Source organism: Pan troglodytes, chromosome 8 (assembly GCF_028858775.2).
Source record: "Pan troglodytes isolate AG18354 chromosome 8, NHGRI_mPanTro3-v2.0_pri, whole genome shotgun sequence".
In the NCBI taxonomy this organism is placed as follows: Eukaryota; Metazoa; Chordata; class Mammalia; order Primates; family Hominidae; genus Pan; species Pan troglodytes.
Genome location: NC_072406.2, coordinates 114,252,199 through 114,274,264, shown reverse-complemented (window position 1 = coordinate 114,274,264; position 22,066 = coordinate 114,252,199). Strand labels below are relative to the sequence as shown.

At 46.8% G+C, this 22,066-nt stretch overlaps 2 protein-coding genes across 24 annotated transcripts in view; both read right to left on the bottom strand.

The window, feature by feature from the left end:
- Positions 1 to 5,931: 5,931 nt before the first annotated feature.
- NOLC1 (nucleolar and coiled-body phosphoprotein 1) lies at positions 5,932 to 17,991 on the bottom strand. Of its 4 annotated transcripts, none has more exons than XM_054659879.2 (14): positions 17,303 to 17,636; positions 12,740 to 12,795; positions 12,486 to 12,625; positions 12,259 to 12,383; positions 11,600 to 11,765; positions 10,501 to 10,619; positions 10,241 to 10,376; positions 9,778 to 9,906; positions 9,459 to 9,569; positions 8,709 to 9,350; positions 8,471 to 8,545; positions 8,140 to 8,246; positions 7,877 to 7,969; positions 5,932 to 7,691 (listed from the first exon to the last, which is right to left on the bottom strand). In XM_054659879.2, the coding sequence occupies exons 1-14, from the start codon at positions 17,420 to 17,422 to the stop codon at positions 7,533 to 7,535; spliced, it is 2,178 nt and encodes a 725-aa protein (XP_054515854.1). In that variant the 5' UTR covers positions 17,423 to 17,636; the 3' UTR covers positions 5,932 to 7,532. The 4 variants fall into 4 exon arrangements, with proteins under 4 accessions (XP_054515854.1, XP_054515853.1, XP_009457396.1 ...); XM_054659878.2 differs by having other exon boundaries at positions 12,486 to 12,628; positions 17,303 to 17,500; XM_009459121.3 differs by lacking the exon at positions 8,471 to 8,545 and having other exon boundaries at positions 12,486 to 12,628; positions 17,303 to 17,991.
- The window catches only part of PPRC1 (PPARG related coactivator 1), an 18,874-nt gene continuing 14,704 nt past the window's right edge, over positions 17,897 to 22,066 (bottom strand). For 9 of the 20 annotated variants that reach the window (XM_063781107.1, XM_016919194.4, XM_016919205.4 and 6 more), the window contains 5 exons: positions 21,297 to 21,446; positions 21,124 to 21,190; positions 20,888 to 21,009; positions 20,502 to 20,653; positions 19,653 to 19,907 (listed from right to left, as the gene is read on the bottom strand). In XM_063781107.1, coding sequence (XP_063637177.1) covers positions 19,804 to 19,907; positions 20,502 to 20,653; positions 20,888 to 21,009; positions 21,124 to 21,190; positions 21,297 to 21,446 — 595 coding nt within the window. In that variant the 3' untranslated portion in view covers positions 19,653 to 19,803. Of the gene's footprint in view, positions 18,100 to 19,652; positions 19,908 to 20,501; positions 20,654 to 20,887; positions 21,010 to 21,123; positions 21,191 to 21,296; positions 21,447 to 22,066 lie in introns of those variants that run through there. The other 11 variants (XM_016919206.4, XM_016919204.4, XM_016919198.4 and 8 more) reach the window with 4 other exon arrangements.

Here is a 22,066-nt window from a genome sequence, read left to right as displayed (position 1 = left end):
CCCGCTAATTTTTTGTATTTTTAGTAGAGACGGGGTTTCACTGTGTTAACCAGGTTGGTCTCGATCGGCTGACCTCGTGATCCGCCCGCCTCCGCCTCCCAAAGTGCTGGGATTACAGGCGTGAACCACTGCGCCCGGCTCTTCAAGTTTGTTGAATAGCACTGGAGTAAGTAAGGAGTTAAGCTTCTATTTAAGTCCAGCCCAGCTCCCTAAACAGGGGGGCAAGATCGCCACCTACTGGCCCCATCGGTAACTGCAGACAGGCTCTGCAGGAGGGATTTGAGAACTTCGTGGTCCGGCAGAAATAGTGCTTTCACCGCAACCGGATTAGTGCCAGGAGTATTGTATTAGACTATCAAATCTCCTAACATACTCAGGTGGACAAAATAAAGTACTAATTCCTAACTTAGGTACAAAAGGCCATTGACATTGAACTCTCAGTGAAATTTCGCAGTATCTTGCCCCCACCTCCCGCACACCTCTGCTTGACCCATTCTAACAGCCCTCTTCTCCCACTGGAAAAGGCACTCTTCCTTACACGGTATGCACCTTTCTCGCTCCTGGCAAACTGCAGCTGTCTTCAGAATCCTAGGCCACCATAAGCCAAGTCTTTTCTTCTTCTTCTTACTTTTTTTTTTTTTTTTTTTTTGAGACAGAGTTTCACTTTGTTGCCCAGGCTGGAGTGCAGCGGCACGATCTTGGCTCACTGCAACCTCCGCCTTCCGGTTTCAAGCGATTCTCCTGTCTCAGTCTCCCGAGTAGCTGGGATTACAGGCGCCTGCCACCACACCTGGCTAATTTTTTGTATTTTTAGTAGAGACGAGGTTTCACTATGTTGACCAGGCTGGTCTCGAACTCCTGACCTCGTGATCTGCCTGCCTCGGCCTCCCAAAGTGCTGGGATTACAGGCGTGAGCCACCACACCGGGCCAAGCCAAGTATTTTCTTGCTTGTACCCTTAGGGGTGCTACTCTGACCTTCAGTTTGGGACAGAACTCAGCTCAGTGCACAGAAACCATTCCCATGCCTGACTTCCCCCATTAGACACTGAGCTCTCTGGGAGTTCTATGACGAGTACATAGCAGGTTCACAAAGACTATTGAATACAGGTAGCTCCATGTTTGGACATACAGAGACCTGTGTTCTTGTCTCAATGTGCCTAAGTAAATCATTTGATACCCAGGACTGTTTCCGTAGTGGTTTTCAACTAGGGGCAATTTTCCTTCCCAGGAAATATTTGGCAATGCCTGGAGCCGTTTTTGGTTGTCACAACTAGGGGAAACTATTGGCATGCAGTGTTAGAGGCCAGGGACGCTGCCACACATCCTACAACACACAGGGCAGTCCTCAAAAGCAAAGACTTACCTGGCCCCAAATGGAATGATCTACTCGATACCCACCCAACAGGGTTGCAGTAAGGCTACACCGGGCGAAGGGCAAGCCCCCAACAGGGCATTAGGAAGTCTCCTGCCTGTGTCCATGAAACATGATGCAGAGGGGCATGAGCCATGTGTCTGGTTGACTGAATTTGCGGATTTCAGTGCCAGAGCCCGTCAGCAAGGGGTGGGAATTCCAGATTCTTCACAAAACTAAGAAGTTTCTAATAGGACCAATTCCACATATCCATTTTTGAATCAGGAATGAAGATGATAAACATGAAACAACAAAAAACCATTGCAGGGAAATAATCATTAACATATGCTTGATGCCTTTGCCGAAATGGCATGTTGCACATCACAAGGAAACCAAAGAACATCATTTCCAAAGCTTTTTTTGTTGAGCAAGAGGCAGTTATGGAGTGCTTACAATATGCCAGGGACTGTACTAAGTGCTTTAAATTCTCAGTCCTTACAACAAGCCTCTGAGAGAGTCAAGAATCTACAAAGGAGTTGAGATAGTATTCTCTCTTTTTTTGAGACAGAGCCTTGCTCTGTCACCCAACCTGGAGTGCAGTGGTGCGATCTCAGCTCACTGCAAGTAGCCAGGGTAGTCTCGATCTCCTGACCTCGTGATCCACCCGCCTTGGACTCCCAAAGTGCTGGGATTACAGGCCCAGCCAGTATTCTCATTTTACATCAGAAGGTACACTCTGGGCTGGGCACAGTGGCTCACGCCTGTAATCCCAGCACTTTGGGAGGCTGAGGTGGGAGGATTGTTTGAGAGTAGTCTGGGCAACACAGGGAGACCCTGTCTCTACAAAACAAAATTAAAAACAAAAACAAAAACAAAACAAAAAAACAACTAGCCAAGCCTAGTGACTACTGTAGTCCCAGCTACTCAGGAGGCTGAGGTGGGAGGATCTCAGCTACTCGGGAGGCTGAGATCAGAGTATCTGCTTGAGCCCCAGAGGCTGAGGCTGCAGTGAGCGGTGATCGTAATCGCACCACTGCACTCCAGCCTGTGCAACAGAGCAAGACCCTGTCTCAAAAACAAACAAACAAACGCAGACTCAGGTTAACCTTCCTAATGAATACTGTTAGGCAATTTGCTAAACTGCCTCATTTGTGTAACACACTAGCTGCAAAACGTAGCAGACTCAGCTTTGCAAGGCCTAAGAGGAAATGAGTTCTGTCGGAAAAAAGCAAACAAGACTGCGAAGGGTTATACAATACAGAAGAAAAGTCATAGATTTAAACAATAAACAGCAACCTCACAAATTATTTATGTTTTAAGGAGAATAAATTAATGGATGTATGTCATACTCAACTTTGAAAACGGGCTGGGCGCAGTGGCTCCCGTCTGTAATCCCAACACTTGTGGGAGGCCAAGGCAGGCAGATAGCTTGAGCTCAGTTCGAGACCAGCCTGGGCAACATGACAAAACCCTGTCTACAAAAAACACAAAAATTAGCCAAGTGTGGTGGCACATACCTGTGGTCCCAGCTATTCGGAAGGCTAAGATGAGAGGATTGCTTGAGCCTGGGAGGTGGAGGTTGTAGTGAGCCAAGTTTGCACCACCGTACTCCAGCCTGGGTGACAGAGCAAGACCCTGTCTCAAAATAAATAAAATAAAAATGCCAAGGCCAGGTGTGGTAGCTCACACCTGTAATCCTAGCACTTTGGGAGGCCGAGGTGGGCAGATCACGAGGTCAGGAGTTCAAGACCAGCCTGGCCAAGATGGTGAAATCCCGTCTCTACTAAAAATACAAAAATTAGCCAGGCATGGTGGCAGGTGCCTATAATCCCAGCTACTCAGGAGGCTGAGGCAGAGAATTGCTTGAACCTGGGAGGCGGATGTTGCAGTAAGCTGAGATCACGCCACTGCACTCCAGTCTGGGCGAAAGTGGTATAGACGTACAATGGAATATCATGCAGTCTTAAAAAGGAAGGGAATCCTGTCACCTGCTATAACATGGATGAACCTTGAGGACATTGGCTTGGCTAAGTAAAATAAGCCAGCTACAAAAAGATAATATCATTACTGTTCCACTCATGAGGTTATATCTAAAGTAGCCAAAATCATAAAAACAAAGTAGAAAGATGGTTGCCAAGGGCTGGGGAGGAGGGGGTATTAGTGTTTAATGAATATAGTTTCAATTTTACAAGATGAAAACGTCCTAGGTATCTGTTACACAGTGGAATATACTTAACACTACTAAACCATACAATTAAAAATGGTTAGTGGTAAATTTAATGTCGTGTTTTACCACTATAAAACAAAAACAAACAAAAATGAGAGAGCATTTTCATTTATCCAAGTAGCAAAGATCAATTTGGTAAATAGTGTTGGCAAGAGGGCAAAGAGGCACTTTGATAAAATGTTGCTGGAACTATACGATTAGTAGAACAATTTTGGAGGGCAATAATGATCAAAATGTTATTAATAAATGCAAATATCCTTTGAACCAGCCATCATTTTTAGGAATATTTCCTACATAAAAACACACAGATACTCAGTCTCATGTATAAGACTACCCAGTGTAACACTATTTGTAATAGCAAAATACTTAAACTTCTGCCCCTAAAGTACTAATTTAAATAACTTAAAACAGAGTACCATATAGCCATTAAAAATGAGCTGCTGTGTTCTGCTATGAAATGAGCTCTGAAAGTTGCAAAACATTGCACGTGACGAACTGCCCCATTTGTGCCAAGAAAAAAAGGAGGGGAGGATGCATATAGTAGCACATACCTAGAAACTGTCTGGAAGGAGACACAGAAGCAGGTTCCAGGAAACAGGGCTGAGATGAAATTTTTTTTTTTTTTTTTTTTTTTTAATTTTTGAGACAGCATCTCACTGTGTCGCCAGGCTGGAGTGCAGTGGCACGATCTCAGCTCACTGCAACCTCCACCTCCAGGGTTCAAGCAATTCTCCTGCCTCAGCCTCCCGAGTAGCTGGGATTACAGGCACGTGCCATCACGCCCAGCTAATTTTTGTATTTTTTAGTAGAGACGGGGTTTCACCATGTTGACCAGGCTGGTCTCGAACTACTGACCTCAGGTGATCCATCTGCCTTGGCCTCCCAAAGTGCTGGTATTACATGCGTAAGCCACTGTACCTGGCCTGAAATTTTCATTTTATACTATTATTTTTAACAAGTATATTTGAAAATGGAAGCATGAAGGTGGGAAATACCAATTCACTTCTTTTCAAATACTCTTTAGATAAGCGGTTTTCAACTCTACCTGTTCATTAGAATCATCTGGGAGCTTTAAAAATACCCTAGTGCCCGGGCCTCACCAGACAGCACCAGGGTCTGACTCAATAGATCTCAGGATGGGCCCCTGAGTATCCGTGTTTCTTTTTATTTTTTATATTATACTAGGGTAAGTTCTAGGGTACATGTGCACAACGTGCAGGTTTGTTACGTATGTATACATGTGCCATGTTGGTTTGCTGCACCCATTAACTGTCATTTACATTAGGTATATCTATCTCCTAATGCTATCCCTTCCCTCCCCCCACCCCACATTAGGCCCTGGTGTGTGATGTTCCCCACCCTGTGTGCAAGTGTTCTCATTGTTCAATTCCCACCTATGAGTGAGAACATGCGGTGTTTGGTTTTCTGTCTTTGTGATAGTTTGCTGAGAATGATGGTTTCCAGCTTCATCCATGTCCCTACAAAGGACACGAACTCATCCTTTTTTATGGCTGTAGTATTCCATGGGGTGTATGTGCCACATTTTCTTAATCCAGTCTATCATTGATGGACATTTGGGCTGGTTCCAAGTCTTTGCTATTGTGAATAGTGCCACAATAAACATACGTGTGCATGTGTCTTTATAGCAGCATGATTTATAATCCTTTGGGTATATACTCAGCAATGGGATTGCTGGGTCAAATGGTATTTCTAGTTCTAGATCCTTGAGGAATCGCCACACTGTCTACCACAATGGTTGAACTAGTTTACAGTCCAACCAACAGTATAAAAGTGTTCCTATTTCTCCACATCCTCTTCAGCACCTGTTCTTTCCTGACTTTTTAATGATCGCCATTCTAACTGGTGTGAGATGGTATCTCACTGTGGTTTTGATTTGCGAGTATCCGTGTTTCTAAGTTCCTCAGATGATTCTAATTTTCAGCTGATGTCTTAGGAATCGCTGATTTAGACCAGGGATTGGCAAACTTCTTCTGTAAAGGGCCGCATCCTAAATATCTTAGGCTTTGTGGGCCATTGATAAGATCTCTGTCACACATTCTCTCTCTTTTTAAAAGACCTTTACAAATGTAAAAACCATTCTTAGCTCCTAGGTAATATAAAAACAAACCATGGGCTGGATTTGACCCATAGGCCATTTTGCCAACCCCCAATTTGGACTATGCATAGGCTAGAATATAGCCTGGAAAAGGCACCGTGAGACAAGCTGCTGCCAAAAAACCTCTGCAGTGAAATCACAGGTCTGGACCCCAGTCCTATAACTGGCACCAAAGTTGTTCTGGTTTGAGTAGGGGGTGGGAGGGGTTTAGACTCACAATAATAAAACTCCCAAGACACATTATAAACCAGCCAGTTTATTATTTTGTAGTAAGATGTAGAACTTTTACCATGCAGACTGAAATATCTGTGTCAGCATGAACAGTACATTTTCTTCCTAGAGGCAGTTACATGGAAAACCAGGTTATTATCAGGTATATTTAGCAAGTATGGAATCCAAACAAGAGGAGACTAATCTTAAGACCTATAACTCGTCCATGAAGGCTTGGGGCACACTTTTCTACCACCAGAATGCCTTAGCTTCCGAAAGCTGTGGACTCTTCCCTCTCCGTCTTGGTCTGGCTGAGTACCGCTACTGCTCAGTCACTTCCTGCAGCCATACCGTCAGGCCAGCTTGGCCTAAAAGCTGTTATCTCTGGTCACTGGTTTGTGTTGTTACAGCCACTGCTACTAACAGTTAAGGTTCTGAAGGGGGCATGTCAATTGCTCCCAGGTACCAACTAGGAGACACAATAATCCTATTAGTTTGTTCTCCCAAACCCACTCAAGTTTATCAGGTAATATGCTCTATAAGGTTCTTTCCAACCCCATTAGCACATACATAGATTACCTATAATTTCACCTAATGTAATCTACCTTCCTACTGAGGATTGAGGTTTTAACGTTTGTTTTTTTTTCCCCCACTTTCTTGATCAGTGATTCTCAATCATGTAGGAATTAATGAAACCAATTCTGTATCACCACTGCAACCAAGACAGCAATACCAAGTGATATGTATTTTTCAAACTAATGTCATTTTGTTCTCTATACTGTAAAAAACGAGAAGATGCAGTCCTCAACTTAGAACTCAATACTAGGAAGGGTCAAGTTGTCAAAAAATGTCTTTCAACAGTAGAAAAGTTTGCTTTCAAATTAAAAAACAAAGCACGTATTGCAAACATCATGTAATGATAAAATTACAGAAAAAAATACATTCAGAATGACCCATGGCATTCACGCCATACCAGAATTTTGCCTGTAACAAAACAGTGAATTTTATCCCAAAAAGTAGGTTAGGTCCATGCTGGCTAAAAACTTCAGTCCCAGACCCAATAAATGAGGATGAAATACATAGTGCATGCTTAACAGACATTGCATATACATCAACAATTCTTTAATGCCCCTCTCTAGGGTTTTGAGGGAAGGAGGGATGAAATGTGGACATGTGTACTCACAAAGGCAGAATTTTCTTCCTATTATAAAAAGTCACACGTGACCCTTTACTATGTTTTGGGCAATAGCCAAGATTTTATCTGTGGGAATCCACCTTTGAAAATCACAACAGAAATCAATAGTAAGTGATTTAATATAAAATATACAAATTTCTCAGTATGAGGACTTTCACAGAAAAGGAAGGAGACAACAATGAAAATGAATTTTCTTTAAAAATAACATTCCCTTATTTTGTCCCTGCTACTCAACACTCAAAAACAAGTCTGTACAAAACTAGGAACACAGAAAAGGACCAGAGAGGATGTTACACTGTAAAGTCTTAGGACCTACTCTAAACTTCTGTCCTCATCAAGACCCTCACCTAGAGACCTGAGGGTTCCCAGGTCCACTGGAGAAAGTAAGTAGTCTCCGATCATCACCCTTGCTTCACCAAAGATGGCCTCAGGTCACTCGCTGTCAAACTTAATAGAATTAACCTGGACAGAGATTGAGCCTCCCCGGTAGCTGCCCCGCTTCTTCTTGGTTTTCTCATGCCGAAAGGACTTGCCTTTGGTGAACTTCAAAACCTGATTGGCTCGCTCTCCCCAGTCTCCGGCTGCACCTCGCTGGTAAGTAGAGAGGGAGATTAACACAGAGGAGGACCATGCTGGGGCCCTGTCACTTTATTCTTTCTACTCCCTGCTCAAGGAAACCTGAACCCAGAGAAGATTCCCACCAACCTGAACCAAGAACTGTCCTCTCTGACACTACCCATCCTCCCTCCCAAGAATGGCACAGATCTCTCTCTCACCTTGGCATCAAAGGAGTTGTCTGCAACTCGTGAATCCACCTCAATTTCCTCCTCCCTGACCCTTCGGAATGGGGATGATGCCCTTTTTTCTCCCTACAGAAGAATGAAGTAGGAAATTAAAGACAGAGTGGTCATGTAACAGTTCTCCTGAGTGATACACATGGGCACATGTACCAGGTCACGCCAGGCAGAGCTGTCAAGATGATCCTAGATTTTTCTACTTTTAAAGAGCTGGCTCCTGAGAAGAAAGTGAGACAACTTACTTTCTTCCTTTTTGGAAATGTGTTAGGGGTCTGAAGCTTTATCTTCTTGGCCTGAGGAGTCTCTGCCTCCTTGGCAGCCTCATTCTGCTTCCGCTTCTTTAATGAACCTACAAAACAAAAAGCCAGACTCAGGCCGAGTACAGTGGCTCACAACTGTAACCCCAGCATTTTGGGAGTCCAAGGTAGGAGGATCGCTTGAGCCCAGGAAATTCAGATCAGCCTGGGCAATATAGTGAGATTCTGTCTCTATAAAAAGTTAAAAAAATGAGCCAGACATGGTGGTGCATGCTTGTAGTCCCGGCTACTCAGGAGGCTGGGGTGGAAAGATCACCTGAGTCCATGAGGTTAAGGCTGCACAAGCCGTGATCATGCCATTGCACCCCGGTCTGGGTGACACAGTGAGACTCTAATAAAAAAAAAAAAAGGTAACCAGTTTCCTGTTCTTCCTCCCAGTTTCCACAACTGGAAGCCCAGTGGTGGGCCTCCTCTCACTACCCTACTCTCAAAGAGTATATCCCATCCTGATTTGGGGGGACAAAACCCAGAGGGCATGTTCATTGGGTACAGACCTGATTTGGAAACTACCACTGCCGCCTTTTTCTTTTCTTCTTCCTCCTCCTCACTGTTCTTAGCTGCTTTTCCATTCTGGGCAGTCAGTGCAGAGGTGCCATTGGCCTTGGGGGCTTGTGGTCTTGGAGAGCCCTTGCCCTTGGGCTTCTCTTCCTCTTCCTCACTGGAGTCATCAGAGGAAGAACTGCTGCTGCTCTCAGCCTTTCCTTTCTTTGCAGAGGCTGGCTTGGAAGGGGCTGCACCTCCTGCTACCTTCTGTGGCTTCTTCTTAACTGCAGACTTAGATGTCTTCTCTTCCTCCTCCTCACTGCTGGAGCTGTCTGAATCAGAGCTGCTGTCCCTACTACCCTGAGGAGCCTGCTTGGCAGGCAGAGGTGGAGCTGCTTTGGCAGTCGCCTTGGGCTTAGTGGTGGCCACCATCTTCTTTGTCTTCTCCTCCTCACTGGAGCTGCTCTCTTCCTCACTGGAGCTGCTGTCAGCCTTTCTCGTCAGAAGCTTCTGGCCACCGCCCACAGGTTGCTTGGGGGCTGCAGCTGGCTTCACTGCAGGTGACTTGGTGGTGACAGCTGGCTTATTTGAAGAATTCTTGGTGGTACCAGCTGGCTTAGAAGGAGCTTCATCATCCTCAGAGCTGTCAGAGTCTAGACACAGAAGGGATGGAATCAACAGCTCCCCAAATTGGATTCAGGGGAGCCCTTAGCAGCTGCCTGAGAGCATCTCACTGAACTGAGGGCCTCCATATGCCTTACCTGAGCTGTCTGAAGAGCTCTCTGCTGCTTTCTTTGCTGGAGGTGGTTTAGTGGTTGCTTTAGAGACTACTGCCTTAGTTGGGGGTTTCTTCTCTTCTTCAGAACTTGAATCTGAGGAGAACCTGTAGCATTATGCTGGGTCCAGAGTCCCACCCCAACCAGGACAGCAATAAAAAGAATGCAAAGACACGCACAGAGCCTTAGCTCTGTCTTGCTTTAAGCAAAAAGCAACCGAAGGATGGAAGGCTTTCTCTCTCCCTGATTCCTCATCCCCTCCTCCAGACCCACGCTGAGGGGAGGCTGCATCCCTCTGACTCACCACACTCATCACTGCTGTCTTCACTGCTTTCCACAGGCTGCTGCTTCTCCACAGCCTTCTTGGGAGGCTGGGTTCCCAGAGACTTCTTTGGTAGGGGAGCAGAAGGCGGGGGGACTGAACTGTAGGGACCTGTTTAAAAAGGATAGTGTGATGGTTTTAGGATATGTCTACAACTTTTTTTGATACTACTTTCTTCTAGAAATGAAGCTTAATTCCCCTTCACTTGAGTATGGGCTATGGGCCAGAATCAATGACTCAGTTCTAACAGAACATGGTGTCACCTCTGAGTCTAGGTTACACAAGGCACTGGAGATTTCTCCTTGCTTTCCTGGATCACTAGTGCTCGGAGAAGCTAGCTGTCATGTCATGAGGACGCTCAAGCACCTCTATGGAGAGGTCCATGTGGTTACTGCAGCTGGGCCCTGACCACAGTCACACAGCTTCGCTCCCCATGTCCAGTCACCTGGTTTATTTTTCATGGGTTTTTTTTGCTCCTCTTCCTCGTCACTGGAGGAATCCTCACTGCTGGAACTCTTCCGGGTAGGGGTGGCAGCTGCTTTCACTGGGGCCTTGGCCACAACTTGCTTTTTAGGTACAGTCTGCATTAGAAAGAAAATTGATTACCACAGGAAAATGCTGACCCAACCAATCCTGCCAAGGAATGAAGACACACACACATCACACCCTGGTCACCTCTTCCCTGACAGAAATTATGGCCCAGACCTTCTTGGGGGTGGCTGCTGCCTTCTCCTCCTCTGAGTCATCACTGCTACTGCTGCTGCTGCTGCTGCTACTGCTGCTACTGGCTGCTTTACCATTGGCTACTTTAGGTGCTGCTCGAGCTGGAATACCCAAGAAAAAGAAAGAGTAAGGAGTATTAGGGCAAGTCAGGACCATGAAAAACCTCCTTCCTATGAGCAGAGAACTTAGGAGTCCACCAATTTCTTTTTTTTTTTTTTTTTTTTTTTTTTTTTTGGAGACGGAGTCTGGCTCTGGCTCTGTTGCACAGGCTAGTGTGCAGTGGTTCAGGCAACTCTCCCGCCTCATCCTCTGGAGTAGCTGGGATTACAGGTGCCCACCACCATGCCCAGCTAATTTTTATATTTTTAGTAGACACAGGGTTTCGCCATGTTGGCCAGGCTGGTCTTGAACTCCTGACCTCAAGCAATCCGCCCGCCTCAGCCTCCCAAAGTGCTGGGATTATAGGTGTGAGCCACTGTGCCTGGCCAGGAGTCCACCAATTCTTACAACTTTAGAGCAGCCATCGAGGAGAATGCCAGCCATGGTTTACCACATCAAAGGATACCTTTCCTATCCCATGGCAGGAATAAAACTGTCTTCTTAGAAAAGATGACATAAATAATCTCAATACGCCCTCTAAAATCTTTCACTTCAACCTCCATTCAGAGAAATAACCTAACCCTCATCACAAGTTACAGAAAAAAAGAAAAATTCTCATTTGTCTCATAGAATGAACATACAAGAGTAAAAATGGCAGTGAAAAGCACAACAAATAGATATTTAAGTGATTACAGTGGAATGGGATGTGTGAAAACATAAAATGTCTATGAAATGTCACAAAATACCAAATGGATACCATTTTAAAAAATACACATTTTTTCTTGCTGCAATAACTTTCTCTATTTACTAGCTCCTATGAAATCTTGTTATTAGTAAAACCTTTAAAATTAACAGACCAGTAATCAACACCTCCAGTTCAACAAACAGTACCATTTCACCCCTGTGCCAAATCGGCAATTTTAACTGCAGTCCCCAGAGCAATCTGGTCCCCAGCCCAGCCTCTTGGGAACAGAAACAGTACCTGGTTTGGGAGGGGCTTTAGTCTGAGCTTTAACTGCCACAGGTGTTATCTTTGGCTTCTGGTTCTTTGGTGGCTCATCCTCGGAGCTTGAGTCAGAATCAGAATCAGAGCTCTTGGCCTTCTTAGGAGGAGCTTTGGCTGCCTTGGCTTGGGGCTTAACTCCCTTCTGTTAGAAAAGACACAAGGAGAGAAATCAGCAAAAGCTTCCGGGTACCCAAAGGGCATCCTAGGTTCCTTTTATTTTTAGGGGCCTAATGGAGCAGTAAGTGCAAAAGAAAGCTAAGGACAGGATACGGAAAGGGCAAAAAACAACAAAGTTCAGCCACTTGATACACTGGCCCTGTTCCTACCTTATCCTGCCAAAGCTCCCAAGAAAACACTCTCTCTTATTCTTGGAGCCCTGAATAGTGTCCCAGAAGAACCCAAACTCCTCAAGCAGAATGGGTTTAATTTGCTCTAGATTCGGAGCCTGACCTCAACCTCACACATCCCTTCCAGACCTCATACTTTTATCAGCTCCCTGAAAATCCCCAGATTTTCTTCCTCATAATCACCTATTGTATTGCCGCCATCACCCCCTGGTTACAAGCTAGAGGCCAAGATTTTAGGTTTCTTCCTTTCTAATCCTTAAATCCCTTTTTCTTCCCAAAGCTGCAAACCTGGACAGGCTGTTTCTTTTGGTCCTCCTCATCATCATCATCACTGGACTCTTCACTGCTGCTACTCTCTGATGCTTTGGCTGCAGCCTTCCCAGGGGGCAGACCGACTCGCTTGGCAGGTACAGCTGAACAAACACACAGGTCCCAGTAAGAATCAGCCATGTGAAACAAGCAGGCTGTAAATTCTTTTCCTGGCACCACCAAGCCCACCTGCTACTCTGCCTTACCAGCCTTCTTTGCTGGAGGCCCTTGAACTTCCTCCTCCTCCTCGCTGCTGTCCTCACTGTCACTGGATGAGGCCTTCTTCTTAGCTTTCTTAGCCACTGGTCCATTTGCCTGTAACTTTCGCTCTGGGACCTTGGCAGACCTGCTGAGGTAGATTGGACCAATTTCTAGGGGACTGGAAACTTCCCAAACCAAGAAACACAGCCCAGCCTATCTTGGGGGAGAAAATAGCCAAAATGGAACAGGAAAGGCTTACTTGAGCCAGAAGCTATAGATGTCTAAGAGGGAAGAGGCATTGGCATCCTGCTGTGTCTGTAGAAGAAAAAGAGCTGGGTAAGGAAATTATTTTATCCTGGTTATGCTTTCATTAAATGTGGCCTGTTACATACATAATTACTAAATTTGGTATAAATGTTACATCTTCATAAAACTTTTGCTACCTGCATAAATCAGGAGAAAAATATTCTATTTGTGGATTTCCCAATTTCTGATGTAAAAAACAGGCTACTCCTATGTTTGCGGCACCATCTAACCATCTAACCCCCTGCCTGCCAATCTATATTGATCAAAGTCCTAAAACAAAACAAAACAAAAAATCAGCCAGTCACGGTGGCTCATGCTTGTAATCCCAGCACTTTGGGAGGCCGAGGCAGGCAGATCAAGAGGTCAGGAGTTCAAGACCAGCCTGGCCAACATGGTGAAACCCCATCTCTACTAAAACAAAAATTAGCCCAGCATGATGGCAGACGTCTGTAATCCCAGCTACTTGGGAGGCTGAAGCAGGAGAATTGCTTGAACCTAGAAGGCTGAAGCAGGAGAATCACTTGAACCTAGGAGATCGCGCCACTGCACTCCAGCCTGAGCAACAAGAGCAAGACTCCATTTCAAAAAAAAAAAAAATCACTTTTGACTGGGCACAGTGGCTTATGCCTGTTATCTCATGTTATCTCAGCACTTTGGGAGGCTGAGACAGGAGGATCACTGGATGCCAGGAGTTCAAGACCAGCCTAAGCAACATAGCAAGACCCCCATCTCTACCCCTCTGCCAAAAAAAAGGCTCTCTCTTTACTCTAGCAATGTACTATCTAAGAATGTAATCTTATCCATTACTTGAGGGTACAAACACTAATACAAGAAGGTTTTTCCTGCAATGTGGATTATAATACCAAATCATTAGAAATAAGCCTCCAGGCCGGATGCAGCGGCTCATGCCTATAATCCCAACACTCTGGGAGGCCAAGGCGGGCAGATCGCCTGAGGCCAGGAGTTCAAGACCAGCCTGGCCAACATGGAGAAACCCTGTCTCTTAGCCGGGTGTGGTGGCAGGCGCCTGTAATCCCAGGTACTCGGGAGGCTGAGGCAGAAGAATCGTTTGAACCCCAGAGGCGGAGGGTGCAGTAAGCTGAGCTCGCGCCACTGCACTCCAGCCTGTGCGACAGACCAAGACTCTGTCTCAAAAAAAAAGAGAAAGAAACAAGACTAGTAAGTACTGTATTGAATGTAAAGAACTGCATTTAAGGGCCAGGCACGGTGGCTCAGGTCTGCTGTAATCCCAGCACTTTGGGAGGTCGAGGTAGGCTGATCATGATGTCAGGAGTTTGAGACCAGCCTGGCCAACATGGTGAAACCCCATTTCTACCAAAAACACAAAAAATTAACTGGGCATGGTGGTGCACACCTGTAATCCCAGCTACTAAGGAGGCTGAGGCAGGAGAATCGCTTTAACCCAGGAGGCTGAGGTTGCAGTGAGCCAGTATCACACCATTGTACTCCAGCCTGGGCGACAGAGTAAGTCTCAAAAAAAAAAAAAAAAAAAAAAAAAATGCATTCAGGCCGGGCGCAGGTACACTAACACTTTGGCAGGCCAAGGCAGGAGGATCACTTAAGGACAGGAGTTCAAGACCATCCTGGGCAAGACAGTGAGACCTCCATCTCTCTCTCTCTCTCTCTTTTTTTTTTTGAAATGGAATTTCGCTCTTGGTCGCCCAGGTTGGATTGCAATGGCACTGCGGTTGCTCGGCCTGTGGTGGCTAAACGCCTGTAATCCCAACACTTTGTGAGGCTGAGGCGGGTGGATCATCTGAGATCGGGAGTTCGAGACCAGCCTGACCAACATGGAGAAACCCCGTCTCTACTAAAAATACAAAATTAGCTGGGCGTGGTGGCGCATGCCTGTAATAATCCCAGCTACTCAGGAGGCTAAGGCAGGAGAATCGCTTGAACCCAGGAGGTGGAGGTTGTGGTGAGCCGAGATTGCACCATTGCACTCCAGCCTGGGCAACAAGAGCGAAACTCTGTCCCAAAAAAAAAAAAATTAGCCAGGTGTGGTGGCACATGTCTGTAGTCCTAGCTACTCCAGTGACTGAGGCAGGAGGATTGCCTGAGCCCAGGAGTTCGATGCTACAGCGAAGTATGATTGCATCACTGTACTCCAGCCTGGGCGACAGAGTGAGACCCTCTAAAAGAAACAAACAAACACAAAACAATACACAGAAGAGTACAGGATCAGGCCAGGTGCAGGGGCTCACGGGCCTGTAATCCCAACACTTTGGGAGGCTGAGGTGGGCGGATCACCTGATCAGGAATTTGAGACCAGCCTGGCTGGTATGGTGAAACCCCATCTCTACTAAAGATACAAACATTAGCTGGGCGTGGAGGCGGGCGCCTGTAATCCCAGCTATTTGGGAGGCTGAGGCATGAGGCTGAGGCACAAGAATCGCTTGAACCTGGGAGGCAAAGGTTGCAGTGAGCTGAGATTGCACCACTGCACTCCCGCCTGGGCAACAGTGAGACTCTGTGGTCCAAAAAAGAGTAAATGATCAGAGTCAGTACAGATGGGAACTCACCTTTGGACAAATTACCTAATCTCCCTGAGATTATTTTCTTTTCTATAAAATGGAGATAATACTACACATCTCATTAAGTTATTGAGAGGATAAGACATAATGCATGTTGGCCGGGTGCGGTGGCTCACACCTGTAATCCCAGCACTTTGGGAAGCCGAGGCAGTAGATTCTTGAGGTCAGGAGTTCAAGAGCAGCCTGGCCAACATGGTGAAACCCCGTCTCTACTAAAAATACAAAAAAAAAAAATTAGCCGGGCATGGTGGGGCACACCTGTAGTCCCAGCTACTTGGGAAGCTGAGGCAGGAGAATCACTTTAGCCCGGGAGGCAGAGGTTGCAGTGAGCTGAGATCGTGCCACTGCACTCCAGCCTGGGCGACAGAGCCAGACTCCGCCTCAAAAAAAAAAAAAAAAAAAAAAAAATTGAATGCATGTGAAGGGCGTAGCATCTGACCCTTAGTTAGCTCTTCACAAAGATTAGCTTTTCTCACATAAAACCATTTCAGAATCCTAATCCTGAGGCCGGGCACGGTGGCTCGCGCCTGTAATCCCAGCACTTTGAGAGGCTGAGGCAAGTGGATTTCTTGAGGTCAGGAGTTCAAGACCAGCCTGGCCAACATGGTGAAACCTCATCTCTACTAAAAATACAAAAATTAGCCGGGCGTGGTGGTGCGCGCCTGTAATCCCAGCTATTGGGGAGGCTGAGGCAGGATAATCACTTGAACTTGGGAGGCGGAGGTTACAATGAGCCAAGATCGCACCATTGCACTCCAGCCTGGGCAACAGAGACTCCGTCTCAAAAAAAAAAAAAAAAAAAGAAAGAAAGAAAAAAAAGAATCCTAATTCTGAAATGTCCAATTCCATCCAGTCCACTGTGAAAGCACTCTCTGCAGTCTCCTTAACAGTCAACTCTAAACAGTTTCATTAAGAAAGCAGTTAGATCACATGGCAGCCTGTCCCAGCTTAAGGAAGTTTTGAGGCTGATCTGATTCTTTGCTTTTGCAGCCTGATTCTGCTAAAAGTGCAAGCCATCCTTCCTAGTCATGCTATCATCCCTGCAGAAGACCCCCCCTCTCTCCTCTCTCAAAGTGTCTTCCCATGCAGGAATGTCCGTTGATGTAGATTACAAACCTTTCACATTCCTGGTTCTCTTACTCTTACATGTGTTTGGAGCATCCTAAATTGCCATAACTATGGTACAGCTTTCACTTTTACAAGATTCCTCTGTACCAGCACTGAGATTGCTACTCTTACACATCATCTTACTGAAACTCACAAAAATCCTATAAAGTGGATGATGACATCCCTGTAGAAAGACTCAGAAAGGTTAAATAAACTGCCCGGGTCACGTATCTAAAAAGTGGCAGAGCCTGGTCCCAAACCTAGGTTTGTTTGATTCAATTAGCCAAAGCTCCAAGCCCACTACTATGCCTACTTGGTAGGGCTGTTGATGACTCTCAATTCTCAGTGTAACTCAAAACAAAACTCTGCTTCTACTTTCACTCATTTTCTTCTTTACAAACGAAAATCCCAGACTTCATTCTAAAGCAATTTCACTTGCTTTTGAATCCCAGTAAATGTGACTGAGGCTAAGGTCAAATCACGGTTTGCCTCACCCAGCGAAAAGCCCCCCAGAAGATGCCGAAGAACCAACGTCCTCAGTGGAACAAGACTCTACCTCCCCGCTGCACTCTGCCAGCCATGTGACTTGGGGCCACGAGGCTCCCACGCTGCCGCCGCTGCACAGCTCACAAGAAAAAAGCAACAAGACTCAGCGATATCTACTCAGACATGGAGGAAGGTAAGCGACCGAGGCCGCAGGCTTTCTCTGGTTACTGCCGAGGGGTCGGCGTAAAGGCCTTGCAGACACTGGACTGGCGGACCCCCAGACTTCCCCACCTGGAATCCTAAGCACGTCAGGGCCTGAAGCCTTGTGGTCATCTCAGCCCGGTCCCCGCCCCAAGCCCGGAACTCACAGCTCCTGTCGCTTTGGCGAACTTATTGGCCACCTCTGAGAGTTGGTTATCGCGCAGGAAGCCGAGCACGAGGGGATACAGGTCGCTGGGAACCACGCGGCGAATGCCGGCGTCCGCCATCCTCCAGGCAATACGCGTCACTACCGTTGTCGACGCAGCACGACTCAGGAACCCAACAGGGGCAGTGGGCGGGCCTGTGTTACGTCATTGCGCCGCGCGGGCGCATAACGGAAAGGGTGGGGCTCCACAGGGCAGTCCCACCTTCACCTCAGAGGTAGGGTAGACGGGAAATCTATAAACTCTTTCCGGTCCCACGCGTATCGCCATCTTGGTTAAGGGCGGAGCCCACCGGCCGCCAGCTTGTGGAGGCGGAGCTCTGACGTCAGGGATCACGCCCTCGGCGTGGCGGGAAAACTCGGGACTTCCCGCGCTGTCTTTCTGGGGGAGGTACCTTTTCTCAGAGCAGCGGTTTCCCGCGCCCCTGCTGGGACTCGGATTCCAGAGTAATGAGTGGACAAGCGGGCTCGAACAGTTGTTCTACAAGATCTCCCAACCGCCCCCATGGCGTACTGGCACGGCCAATGGATTCTCGCCCTTCATCTTCACTGCCTCCAATACCCAGGGAGGCCCTTTCTGATACCATCCCAGCCTCCAGACTCCTGCCTCTGCTGCAGAAGATCCTTCAGGTTATCCGTCGTGAGGGTGGGAGCTGTTGATTTCCCAAGCTGCCCCTCCCATCTCCCTTATATTCCGCCTTAGGTCAGCTCCATGAAGAGGAAAGGTGTCATGCACCAAACCTGAATCACACACAGCAACAATCTATTCAAGCTGAAGAGATTGTTGAAAATAACCCTTCTTCCTCCGGGATCAGAGTTCACACTCTGCCTTTGTCATGAGTAACTCCAGTATCAATGCCTTTGTCATGAGTAACTCCAGTATCAATGCTCAGACCTACCAAGTTAATTCCAAGTTCTGCCACATTCCAGATATTAGCAGTTAGCAATCCCTTCAATCCTACCCACTACCCCTTGGCTACCTCCCATTAATGCCGCTCAGGAAAGATAAGGATCCTCATGGGAACACACCCCCCTCTCCTATATAAAATTGGCCAGGCACAGTGGCTCACAACTGTTATCTCAACACTTTGGAAGGCCTAGGTGGGAGGATCCCTTGAGCCCAGGAGTTAAGAGGCCAGCCTGGACAACACAGTGAAACCCCCCTATCTCTACAAAAAATTGTTAAAATTAGCCAGGTGTAGTGGCATGCACCTGTGGTCCCAGCTACTTGGGAGGCTGGGGCAGGAGGATCAACTGAGCCAGGGAGGTCAAAGCTGCAATGAGCTATGATCCTGCCACTGCAATCCAGCCTGGGCCACAGAGTGAGATCCTATCTCAAAAATCAAAAACAAAGCTGGGCACGGTGGTTCATGCCTGTAATCTCAGCACTTTGGGAGGCTGAGGTGGGTGGATCACCTGAGGTCAGGAGTTCAAGAACAGCCCTGGCCAACATGGTGAAACCCTGTCTCTACTAAAAATACAAAAAAAATTAGCCAGGCATGGTGGCTGGTGCCTGTAATCCCAGCTACTCAGGAAGCTGAGGCAGGAGAATCACTTGAACCCGGGAGGCAGAGGTTGCAGTAAGCCAAAATCGTGCCACTGCACTCCAGCCTGGGAGACAGAACAAGACTCCATCTCCAAAACAAAAAAAAAAATTCAAAAACAGAAACAAAAAACTCCACAGTTCCCTCTTCCCCACGCTTCCTGTTCTACCCACATGCATGCATTATTTAAAACATTTGAGCACCTGCTGTGCCATGCAGTGTGCTCAAGCTATTATAAAATGATGAACGTAACTGACATGATGAATGTATACACCAGTCGCAGTTTAGAAAACCTTTCTTTGGAACAAGTGTGAGCTTCTCTAGGTCCTTGTTATCAAAATCCCTTCCTGGACCAGTATCATCATCCCATTGTCAGAATCTACATTCTAAAAAGATCGCTAGATGATTCAAATTCCGTTTAAAGTTGAGAAGCACTGTCCTAAATGACTCATTTTAGACAATACATCTGAGGAACCAAGGTTCAAATCCAGTGGGATTTTTGCACCTGACCAGGGAGAGGCATGTCCCTGGACCATGTTCAGATAGGAAAAGTGAATACATTTGGCATTAGCACCATATAAAGACGCACAACAGCAGTTGGGAGTTCTCTCTAGTTGATGTTTATTAGTCTGCATAGTGACTTATGCTCCAAACACTGGGGATCCCCTCAGCCCCACCTATCTTACATAGGAATGCAAGTTAACTTGTTTCAATACCTGTTATAAAAAAACAAATACCCCTTTTAAAAAATCTGATTCAACATATTTTTTATTTCACTTTTTTCCATTTCTTTATAAAACAGTCATCTCACTAGCAGCTCTCTCCCCTAGAGTAGGGGAAGGGGGTGGAGGAGGTTGGGCACCTCCAAAGGAGAAAAAGGATAGCAGGGAAGGGCCCAAGGTTACCTCCTGAGGTTCTTCTGGGCCTGTTTCAACAATGTGTCAAAGTCAAGAGAATCAAATTTGCTCTTTACAGGTGCTGGGTCAAAGTCTTCCCGGTTGGAGTCTATAAAGGTAAAGACAAACTTCAAGGTCTCTGACCACACTTCCCAACCACAGGGTCTGCAAATGGCTAGCTATCTCCCATCCCAAAAACGGATGGAGTGAAAACTGCTCTAATTTTAAGTCAAAGAGATAGGAGAGTCCCCAGTCCCCATTTCTCCTCTCGTCCCACCCCTTGGGTCTTTTTTTTTTTTTTTTGAGACAGTCTCGTTCTGTAGCCCAGGCTGGAGTGCAGTGTTGTGATGTCAGCTCACTGCAACCTCCGCCTCCTGGGTTCAAGCAATTCTCCTGCCTCAGCTTCCCGAGTAGCTGGGATTACAGGTGCGTGCCACCACCTCCAGCTAATTTTTTCTATTTTTGGTAGAGATGGGGTTTCATCATGTTGGCCAGGCTGGTCTCGAACTCCTGACCTCGTGATTTGCCTGCCTCAGCCTCCCAAAGTGCTGGGATTACAGGCGTGAGCCACCATGCCCAGCCCCCTTGGGTTCTTTGTATGTCAAACTAAGGTAAGTCTGCCTAGCCCCACTCACAAAGGGTTAGGAACCCTTCTGGGGAGGGGATGAAGCATTCCAAAGCTTTAGGCCCTCCCTCCACTCACCAAGATCAGAATAGCTCCTCTTGCAGAACTGCCTTCGGCCCCCAAAGCAGAGATCAAAGGGCTGCTCATCTGCCTGCCGCAGCTTGTGGCCACTCTCAATGGCTGCAAATGCCTCCTCAGCATAGCGATAAGTGACGAAGCCGTAGTTGTCCCTGGTAGGAGTGAGGCAGGGGCTGGAGTGGCTATATGGGCCCATGCCATAGAGGAGACACAGCACCCCAAGGTACAGAGGTGGTTCTTCTCATTCCCAGTGGCCAACCCTCTGACTGCAGAAATGAAGGTGCCCCATATTGCTCAGCACACGAGAGCAAGGAGGCAAGACAAAGAAACACCAAGATAGATGAATGGGATAGAAAGAACATCCTGAGCCTGGGGCCCAAGCTTACCCTTGGACACGGAAGTGGATGGTGCACTCCTCAATCTCTCCAAAAACGGAGAACCTCTGTTTCAGCTCTGATCGAGTCATGCGGCCAGGTATCTTTCCAATGAAGACCACCCTTCTTTCTTCCTATGTTTGGAAATGAAAAAAAATCAACACACCATTAGCCAGCTGCAGGCAGCTCTCTGAGCTCAAGGCTCAGGGGGTACGCCCCATCCTCCCATGATCTGTTCCTCTACTCACTATTGCACGCTCCTTTTGTAGCACTCTTTGCCTTTGGTAATGGTCATGTGAACGATAAGAGCTGTACCTGACAAAAGAGGGTGTCATCAGCCCCCCAAATATAAGACAATTCAAGACTCAACTCTTAGGCACCTGCATCCCAGGTGCATGGCGCTCCCTGAACACATGCTCACCGCCGCCTCCTGTCACTTCTCCGGCGGGGGGATGGGGATCGTGAGCGGCTTCGAGAACTGGATGATGAGGATGAGGAAGACGAAGAGGAAGATGATGACGAAGAAGAGGAAGAGCATCTTCGAGAACGTCCAGAGGAACTACAGCTGGACCTGAAGGATGAGAGGGCATGCAGGAATGCTGGGAGTGGTTCAGGTATACTCTGCTTATCTCACCCAGGCCCCAGTCCTGCCTTTCTTTTAGGAAGCTCAGGACCAAAGACAAAGCAGAGTAGAAGAGGTCTAGAAGAACAATTTTCATTCAGAGATGAACAAACTGAGGCCCTTCATGGAACTTTAGGTGTACCTGGAATGTTGTGAAGTGTTTTGGAAGAGATCACATTTTCAATTGTGCACTTAAAAATTGAAAAATATTTAACAAATCAGAAAGAGGAAGAACAATAAATGGAGACTCAGGGAGAGGGGTGAGCCCTAGGTCTCACACCCAGCTATCTGTGGTGCTGGGGCCAAGCCTGGGTCTTTTGGGTTACTATTGCTCCCCTACCAGGTCTCACTGAAATACTGTGACCATGAGAGAGGTTAACTGCTAGACTTGTAGTATGGGCCAGTTCTGAAGACATATATCATCTCCAAAACCCAAGAATTCTTCATTAAGTGGGAAAACTTGGTTACTGAGAAAAAAAGATACTGCCAGGAAATAGATGAGACCATAGTGACACCCAAAGGAACTGCCCCAGACACCTTCCTCAGCAGATGATTAAGGGAAGAACTAT